Source organism: Oncorhynchus gorbuscha, unplaced genomic scaffold (assembly GCF_021184085.1).
Source record: "Oncorhynchus gorbuscha isolate QuinsamMale2020 ecotype Even-year unplaced genomic scaffold, OgorEven_v1.0 Un_scaffold_1365, whole genome shotgun sequence".
Classification (NCBI taxonomy): Eukaryota; Metazoa; Chordata; class Actinopteri; order Salmoniformes; family Salmonidae; genus Oncorhynchus; species Oncorhynchus gorbuscha.
In genome coordinates, this window is record NW_025746161.1 from 100,001 (window position 1) to 110,000 (window position 10,000).

The 10,000-nt window shown below is 48.8% G+C and overlaps 2 protein-coding genes across 2 annotated transcripts in view; one reads left to right on the forward strand and one right to left on the reverse strand.

The window, feature by feature from the left end:
• The window catches only part of LOC124022384 (protein artemis-like), a 30,364-nt gene extending 23,984 nt beyond the window's left edge, over positions 1–6,380 (forward strand). Inside the window, exons 11-16 of the mRNA XM_046337330.1 lie at positions 208–262; positions 352–440; positions 5,239–5,333; positions 5,431–5,941; positions 5,999–6,092; positions 6,206–6,380. Coding sequence (XP_046193286.1) covers positions 208–262; positions 352–440; positions 5,239–5,333; positions 5,431–5,941; positions 5,999–6,092; positions 6,206–6,235 — 874 coding nt within the window. The 3' untranslated portion in view covers positions 6,236–6,380. The remainder of the gene's footprint in view (positions 1–207; positions 263–351; positions 441–5,238; positions 5,334–5,430; positions 5,942–5,998; positions 6,093–6,205) is intronic.
• A 1,161-nt stretch (positions 6,381–7,541) lies between these two features.
• LOC124022383 (heat shock 70 kDa protein 14-like) overlaps positions 7,542–10,000 on the reverse strand; it is a 21,276-nt gene continuing 18,817 nt past the window's right edge. The window contains exons 10-13 of the mRNA XM_046337329.1: positions 9,664–9,876; positions 9,367–9,528; positions 9,175–9,242; positions 7,542–7,703 (exon numbers count right to left, since the gene is read on the reverse strand). Of these exons, the coding sequence (XP_046193285.1) occupies positions 7,625–7,703; positions 9,175–9,242; positions 9,367–9,528; positions 9,664–9,876 (522 nt within the window). The 3' untranslated portion in view covers positions 7,542–7,624. The remainder of the gene's footprint in view (positions 7,704–9,174; positions 9,243–9,366; positions 9,529–9,663; positions 9,877–10,000) is intronic.

Sequence of the window (10,000 nt, forward strand, 5' to 3'; positions counted from 1 at the left end):
ACACACACAGAGAAACACACACACACACACACACACAGAGAAACACACACACACACACAGAGAAACACACACACACACACACACACACACAGAGAAACACACACACACACACACACACACACAGAGAAACACACACACACACACACACACACACACACACAGAGAAACACATTCACATTATCTTACACAGATGTGTAATGTTTTCAGGACAGGTGCCAGTTCCTACAGAGCCTGCTTTTCCTTCCACTCATCCTACTCTGAGGTGAGACACCTGCCTGCCTATCTGTCTGTCTGCCTCGGTCTGTGCCTGTCTGCCTCTGTGTGATACTCTTCTCTTCTTCCTGTTTCCAGATTAAAGACTTCCTGTCTTATCTCCAGCCAATCAACATCTACCCCAGTGTCATTCCTATTGGCCGAACTTACGCTGATGTCACGGAGCTGTGAGCCAGTCATCCTCTATACACTGAATGTCTTCTCTACACCCCAACTCCCTAATACCCCATTATGCCCCAACCCCCTAATACCCATACCCCAACCCCCTAATACCCCATTATGCCCCAACCCCCTAATACCCCAATCCCCAACATTCCCCAACCCCCTAATACCCATACCCCAACCCCCTAATACCCCAGTCCCCAACATTCCCCAACCCCCTAATAAATATAATAATAATAATAATATATGCCATTTAGCAGACGCTTTTATCCAAAGCGACTTAGTCATGTGTGCATACATTCTACGTATGGGTGGTCCCGGGGATCGAACCCACTACCCTGGCGTTACAAGCGCCATGCTCTACCAACTGAGCTACACAGGACCACAATACCCCAGTCCCCAACATTCCCCAACCCCCTAATACCCCATTATGCCCCAACCCCTAATACCCTTACCCCAACCCCTAATACCCTTACCCCAACCCCTAATACCCTTACCCCAACCCCTAATACCCTTACCCCAACCCCTAATACCCATACCTCCTAATACCCAATCCCCAACCCCTAATAGCCTTACCCCAACCCCCTAATACCCATACCCCAACCCCTAATACCCCAGTCCCCAACATTCCCCAACCCCCTAATACCCATACCCAAACCCCTAATACCCCAATCCCCAACTCCCTAATACCCCATTATGCCCCAACCCCCTAATACCCCATTATGCCCCAACCCCTAATACCCTTTTCCCCAACCCCTAATACCCTTACCCCAACCCCTAATACCCCAATCCCCTAATACCCATACCCCAACTCCCTAATACCCCAATCCCTAATACCCATACCCCAACTCCCTAATACCCCAATCCCCTAATACCCATACCCCAACTCCCTAATACCCCAATCCCCTAATACCCATACCCCAACTCCCTAATACCCCAATCCCCTAATACCCATACCCCAACTCCCTAATACCCCAGTCCCCAACATTCCCCAACCCCCTAATACCCATACCCCAACTCCCTAATACCCATACCCCAACTCCCTAATACCCCAGTCCCCAACATTCCCCAACCCCTAATACCCATACCCCAACTCCCTAATACCCATACCCCAGTCCCCAACATTCCCCATTCTTCCTGTTTCCAGATTAAAGACTTCCTGTCTTATCTCCAGCCAATCAACATCTACCCCAGTGTCATTCCTATTGGCCGAACTTACGCTGATGTCACGGAGCTGTGAGCCAGTCATCCTCTATACACTGAATGTCTTCTCTACACCCCAACTCCCTAATACCCCATTATGCCCCAACCCCTAATACCCATACCCCAATCCCCTAATACCCCATTATGCCCCAACCCCTAATACCCCAGTCCCCAATCCCCAACATGCCCCAACCCCTAATACCCATACCCCAACCCCCTAATACCCCAGTCCCCAACATTCCCCAACCCCTAATACCCCATTATGCCCCAACCCCCTAATACCCATACCCCAATCCCCAACATGCCCCAACCCCTAATACCCATACCCCAACCCCTAATACCCCAGTCCCCAACATTCCCCAACCCCTAATACCCCAGTCCCCAACATTCCCTCAACCCCCTAATACCCAATTATGCCCCAACCCCTAATACCCTTACCCCAACCCCTAATACCCTTACCCCAACCCCTAATACCCCAACCCCTAATACCCATACCCCTAATACCCTTACCCCTAATACCCATACCCCCTAATACCCATACCCCCTAATACCCTTACCCCTAATACCCATACCCCCTAATACCCATACCCCTAATACCCATACCCCAACCCCTAATTCCCCATACCCCAACCCTCTAATACCCAAACCCCCTAATACCCATACCCCCTAATACCCATACCCCAACCCCCTAATACCCATACCCCAACCCCCTAATACCCCAGTCCCCAACATTCCCCAACCCCTAATACCCATACCCCAACCCCTAATACCCCAGTCCCCAACTCCCTAATACCCCATTATGCCCCAACCCCTAATACCCCATTATGCCCCAACCCCTAATACCCCAATCCCATTATGCCCCAACCCCTAATACCCTTGCCCCAACCCCCTAATACCCTTACCCCAACCCCTAATACCCATACACCAACTCCCTAATACCCCAATCCCCTAATACCCCAATCCCCCTAATACCCATACCCCAACTCCCTAATACCCCAATCCCCTAATACCCATACCCCAACTCCTAATACCCCAATCCCCTAATACCCATACCCCAACTCCCTAATACCCAATCCCCTAATACCCCAGTCCCCAACATTCCCCAACCCCCTAATACCCATACCCCAACCCCTAATACCCCAGTCCCCAACATTCCCCAACCCCTAATACCCATACCCCCTAATAACCATACCCCAACCCCCTAATACCAGTACCCCAACCCCTAATACCCCATTATGCCCCAACCCCCTAATACCCCAATCCCATTATGCCCCAACCCCCTAATACCCATACCCCAACCCCTTACACTACGAAACAAAGTTAAATGATATAAAGAATGATAGTAAAAAGCTTTGGGTAACCTTAAATCACATTTTTGGGATAAAAAGCCAACTCTGCTCCTTCATTCATTGAAACAGATGGCTCATTCATCTCAACCTACTTTAATTACTTTTCATTGGCAAGATAAGCAAACTTAGGGATGATATGCCAGCAACAAATGCTGACACTACACATCCAAGTATATCTGACCATATAATGAAAGACACAAATTGTACTTTTTAATTCCGTAAAGTCAGTGTCTAGGAGGTGATTATTGTTGTCTGTCAACAACGACAAGCCACCAGGGTCTGACAATCTCGATGGAAAGTTACTGAGGATGATAACAGACGATATTGCCACTCCTATTTGCCACATCTTCAATCCAAGCCTACTAGAGAGTGTGTGCCTTCAGGCTTGGAGGGAAGCTAAAGTCATTCTGCCACCTAAGAATAGTAAAGCCCCCTTTACTGGCTCAAATAGCCAACCAATCAGCCTGTTACCACCAACACTTAGTAAACCTCTGGAACAAATGGTGTTTGACCAGATACAATGCTGTTTCACCCTAAACAAATTGACAACAGACTTTCAGCACGCTTATGGAGAAGGACATTCAACAAGCACAGCACTTACAAATGACTGATGATTGGCTGAGAGAAATTGATGATAAAATTATTGTGGGGGATGTCTTGTTAGACTTCAGTGCAGATTTGGACATGATTGATCATAGTCTGCTGCTGGAAAGACATGTGTGTTATGGCTTTATACCCCCTGCTATAATGTGGATGAAGAGTTACCTGTCCAACAGAACAGAGGGTGTTCTTTAATGGAAGCCTCTCCAACATAATCCAGGTAGAATCAGGCATTCTCCAGGGCAGCTGTTTAGGACCCTTGCTGTTTTAAATTTTATTCTAGAATTGATTAAATGTTTTTTTTCTCCTCATACCCCCATAATAACAAAGCAAGACATTTTTGCAAATGTATCAAATATTTAAAAAATATCACATTTATATAAGTACTCAGACCCTTTACTCAGTACTTTGAAGCACCTTTGGCAGAGTTTATAGCCTCAAGTATTCTTGGGTATGATGCTACAAGTTTGGCACACCTGTATTTGTAGAGTTTCTCCCATTCTTCTCTGCAGATCCTCAAGCTCTGTCGGGTTGGATGGGGAACGTCGCTGCGGAGCTATTTTCAGGTCTTTCCAGAGCTGTTCGATCAGGTTCAAGTCCGGGCTCTGGCTGGGCCACTCAAGGACATTCAGAGACTTGTCCCAAAGCCACTCCTGCGTTGGCTTGGCTGTGTGCTTAGGGCCGTTGTCTTGTTGGAAGGTGAACCTTCGCCCCAGTCTGATGTCCTAAGGATCTCTCTGTACTTTGCTCCGTTCATCTCTCCCTAGATCCTGACTAGTCTCTCAATCCCTGCCGCTGAAAAACATCATCATAGCATGATACTGCCACCACCATGCTTCACCGTAGGGATGGTATTGTCCAGGTGATGAGCGGCGCCTGGTTTTCTCCAGACGTGACACTTGGCATTCATTCAGGCCAAAGAGTTCAATCTTGTTTCTCATGGTCTGAGAATCCTTTAGCTGCCTTTTGGCTAACTTCAAGCGTGCCGTCGTGCCTTTAACAGAGTGGCTTCCATCTGGCCACTCTACCATAAAGGCCTGATTGGTGGAGTGCTGCAGAGATTGTTGTCCTTCTGGAAGGTTAACCCATCTCCACAGAGGAACTCTGGAGGTCTGCCAGAGTAACCATCAGGTTCTTGGTCACCTCCCTGACTGGGCGGCCAGCTCTAGGAAGAGTCTTGGTGGTTCCAAACTTCTTCCATTGAAGAATGATGGAGACCACTGTGTTCTTGGGGACCTTCAATACTGCAGATATTTTTTGGTACCTTTCCCCAGATCTGTGCCTCGACACAATCCTGTCTCGAAGCTCTACGGAGGATTCCTTCAACCTCGTGGCTTGGGTTTGGCTCTACCGGTCAAGTGCGAGCCTTTCCAAATCATTTACAGGTGGACTCCAAGTTGTAGAAACATCGATGATGAATGGAAACAGGATGCACCTGAGCTCAATTGAGTCTCAGTGCAAAGGGTCTGAATACTAATCAGGTCTGACCCTGATGTGAATCAGCTTTGTGTAGATGGCTTGAATAATTGTTTTCCTCCACTGTAGAATAAGACTGTAACCTAACAATATGTGGAACAAGGGGTCTGAATACTTTCCAAATGCACTGCATTCGTTACCGTATGTGTGTGAATGTGTAACCGTATGTCTCCAGGTTGAAGTCTATGTGTAGGGACGTGTCCTCTTCCGCTGTGATCTACAGACCTCTGGGAACACTGAAACGCACCAGACCAGAGCAGCACACCCACGGTGAGACTCTCTCTCCTGACCACAGCCAGCTATCCCTTCCAACCATCCTTTCTACATTATTTCACGGCTTTGTGATTGGCTCTGTTGTTTATACCAGATGTGGACTGTGCCGATTGGCTGTTTGAGGGGGCGGACCTGGCACCTGTCAGGAAGAGGGTGATGATGCAGGAGGCCGCACCCACAACGCTCCCTAACCCCCCCGACGAACCTCTACCCCTAACACACATGCCTCTCATCACAGGAGACTACATGGACTGTACCGAATCTAATGATGATGATGAGGAGGAGAGAGACCTGGAGGAAGAAGAGAGAGGTGGGGAGAGAGACGAGGGGTCTGTGTCTAATTCTGGCACCCCTCCTCCTCGCTGGGAGGAGTTTTTCACCACGGAGATACTGACGGACAGCCAGACCAGCCAACCTCACTCCACACCAAACCAGCCAATCACAGGCTCCCAGACCCCAGAGCTGTTTGTTGATGACTACGCCAAACTCCCCTCGCCGTCATTTCCTCTCTCGGCTGGGCGAGGCCTGAGTCAGGCTGAAAGCCTGCTCATCCAATCAGAAGACCGGTGTCAGGGAGATGCATTGACCAATCTGGATGCTGGGGGGGAGGAGAGTGGCAGCCACACTCACCAATCAGAGCCAACGGTGTCTCAGGTGTCATCGGACTTTGACATCCCGTCTACGCCAGATTCACACACACCTGGACCAGACGACCTCAGCGATCTGTACAGGAGACTGGCCGCTGGAGAGGAAGTGGTCACCAGGACAGGAAGTCAGTCCCTCTGACCCAGTCTACACCAGATTCACACACACCTGGACCAGACGACCTCAGCGATCTGTACAGGAGACTGGCCTCTGGAGAGGAAGTGGTCACCAGGACAGGAAGTCAGTCCCTCTGACCACCTCTTTGTATATAGACAGAGGGAAGAGAAAGCAAGACATTCCACCCACTAGTTTCTTCTGATTCATATACAGTCAATGAGCTGAACAGACCAAACCCAGCTGCTAATGCATTGGTGCCTATGGGAGAGCAATCACCTTAAGCAGACCGGAACTGGCCATGATATACAGTAGCTTAGTAATGTCTGAACCTTAACTCTGATCACTCCATCCAGGTGACTACTTTAAAATGGTGGAAGCCCTCAATGTCCAGGTTATATGTAAGAGTCCATCTCTGTTATAGAGTTAATGGATGACTGTGGGTTCTTGACAATGTCTTCCTCACCCGAAAATAATTGACTTGAAGTTGGACAAAAACAGACAATTGATGAATGCATATATACGATTTAATGTGGGGCCATAGCATTATCTACACAGATCATACCCATGCCCTACTTTGTTATAGAGACACCATAGTCATGCCCTATACACACATGCCTGCTGCACACCTGGCCCTATCAGGGCCAAGAGAAACCACAGCTACTCCTCGACCACCCTGGGAAATGTTCAGTAGGGAACACAGTAACAGTCTTTCTGTGGTCTCTCAACTGGAGTCTGCTCCTGTCAGGCTAACGCAGTTCTGAACTGTAGAGAATAAAGTCTGTTGTAGCTGTTCTGAACCGTAGAGAATAAAGTCTGTAGCTGTTCTGAACTGTAGAGAATAAAGTCTGTAGCTGTTCTGAACTGTAGAGAATAAAGTCTGTAGCTGTTCTGAACTGTAGAGAATAAAGTCTGTAGCTGTTCTGAACCGTAGAGAATAAAGTCTGTTGTAGCTGTTCTGAACCGTAGAGAATAAAGTCTGTTGTAGCTGTTCTGAACCGTAGAGAATAAAGTCTGTAGCTGTTCTGAACTGTAGAGAATAAAGTCTGTAGCTGTTCTGAACCGTAGAGAATAAAGTCTGTAGCTGTTCTGAACTGTAGAGAATAAAGTCTGTAGCTGTTCTGAACCGTAGAGAATAAAGTCTGTAGCTGTTCTGAACTGTAGAGAATAAAGTCTGTAGCTGTTCTGAACCGTAGAGAATAAAGTCTGTTGTAGCTGTTCTGAACCGTAGAGAATAAAGTCTGTTGTAGCTGTTCTGAACCGTAGAGAATAAAGTCTGTAGCTGTTCTGAACCGTAGAGAATAAAGTCTGTAGCTGTTCTGAACCGTAGAGAATAAAGTCTGTTGTAGCTGTTCTGAACCGTAGAGAATAAAGTCTGTAGCTGTTCTGAACCGTAGAGAATAAAGTCTGTAGCTGTTCTGAAATGTAGAGAATAAAGGAACCAAGTTAAACCAAAATGTCTTTATTTAAACTTTAAAAGGAACTTCAACAACAAGTATAGTGATATTAACTTGGAGCTGGTGGTGAAATCAGGAGGCTGCTGATATACTGATGGCTTCAGTCTTCCCACTGTTCTGCTCCACACAGCTCACATGGAGAGAGCCGTCCCTGAAACACACACAGGTCACACACAGGTCACACACAGGTCACACACAGGTCACACACACACACAAATACAAGGTCCAGTCCCCAGCTGAAACACACACACACAGGTCCAAATACAAGGTCCAGTCCCCAGCTGAAACACACAACGGTCCAAATACAAGGTCCAGTCCCCAGCTGAAACACACAACGGTCCAAATACAAGGTCCAGTCCCCAGCTGAAACACACAACGGTCCAAATACAAGGTCCAGTCCCCAGCTGAAACACACAACGGTCCAAATACAAGGTCCAGTCCCCAGCTGAAACACACAACGGTCCAAATACAAGGTCCAGTCCCCAGCTGAAACACACAGGTCCAAATACAAGGTCCAGTCCCCAGCTGAAACACAACGGTCCAAATACAAGGTCCAGTCCCCAGCTGAAACACAACGGTCCAAATACAAGGTCCAGTCCCCAGCTGAAACACAACGGTCCAAATACAAGGTCCAGTCCCCAGCTGAAACACACCGGTCCAAATACAAGGTCCAGTCCCCAGCTGAAACACACACAGGTCCAAATACAAGGTCCAGTCCCCAGCTGAAACACAACGGTCCAAATACAAGGTCCAGTCCCCAGCTGAAACACAACGGTCCAAATACAAGGTCCAGTCCCCAGCTGAAACACAACGGTCCAAATACAAGGTCCAGTCCCCAGCTGAAACACACACAGGTCCAAATACAAGGTCCAGTCCCCAGCTGAAACACACACAGGTCCAAATACAAGGTCCAGTCCCCAGCTGAAACACACACAGGTCCAAATACAAGGTCCAGTCCCCAGCTGAAACACACACAGGTCCAAATACAAGGTCCAGTCCCCAGCTGAAACACACACAGGTCCAAATACAAGGTCCAGTCCCCAGCTGAAACACACACAGGTCCAAATACAAGGTCCAGTCCACAGCTGAAACACACAACGGTCCAAATACAAGGTCCAGTCCACAGCTGAAACACACAACGGTCCAAATACAAGGTCCAGTCCCCAGCTGAAACACACACAGGTCCAAATACAAGGTCCAGTCCCCAGCTGAAACACACAACGGTCCAAATACAAGGTCCAGTCCCCAGCTGAAACACACAACGGTCCAAATACAAGGTCCAGTCCCCAGCTGAAACACACAGGTCCAAATACAAGGTCCAGTCCCCAGCTGAAACACACAACGGTCCAAATACAAGGTCCAGTCCCCAGCTGAAACACACAACGGTCCAAATACAAGGTCCAGTCCCCAGCTGAAACACACAACGGTCCAAATACAAGGTCCAGTCCCCAGCTGAAACACACAGGTCCAAATACAAGGTCCAGTCCCCAGCTGAAACACACAGGTCCAAATACAAGGTCCAGTCCCCAGCTGAAATACACAGGTCCAAATACAAGGTCCAGTCCCCAGCTGAAACACACAGGTCCAAATACAAGGTCCAGTCCACAGCTGCTGGGTGTTACCTCTTCATGGTCACCACGGCATCAATGTCATGGTTGTCCTCTTTGGTCTCCAGGTCTCTCAGAACAATCTGCAGATAAGAGAGAGCTGTTGGTTCTCTGGTGGAGGGGTTGTGTGTGTGTGTGTTTACGTACCTTGGCCAGTCTCGGTGGTTCTCTGGTGGAGGGGTTGTGTGTGTGTGTGTGTGTGCGTACCTTGGCCAGTCTCTCTGGCTGCTCTGTGGTTTTCTGGTAAAGCTCCAGACAGAGGGATGCCAGGCGGCCAGGACCAGACAGGATGTGATGTCGCCGAGCAGGAAGGGGCGTGCCCGAGGGAAGGAGCACAGAGAACACCTCAGCCCCTGTTTCATCCACCTCCTGTCAATCACACAGATTAGCCAATCAGAAGCTACTCTATTAGTCACTGATCTGTGTGTGTGTGTGTGTGTGTGTGTGTGTGTGTGTGTGTGTGTGTGTGTGTGTGTGTGTGTGTGTGTGTGTGTGTGTGTGTACCTTGAGCAGAATGTCTGAGACACAGGCTTCCACGGTAACAGACTCTGGGGAGGAGCCAATCTCCCGCCCGACTAGAAGGCCCGCTTCCATCGCTGCGCCGACCGCTATGACCTCATCAGGAGGGGCGGAGCTGAGCAGCTCCACGTCAGCGAACAGATCTTTGATCATCTGCTGCAGCCGAGGAATCCTCGCAGAGCCCCCACAGAGAACCACCTGGAACACACAGTGTTAAACCCCCGCAGAGAACACGCCCCCCCAAACTAGGGATCAAACACGTTGACACGCCCCCAAACTAGCTTGGGATCAAAGCAAACACGTTGACACGTCCCCCCCCAAA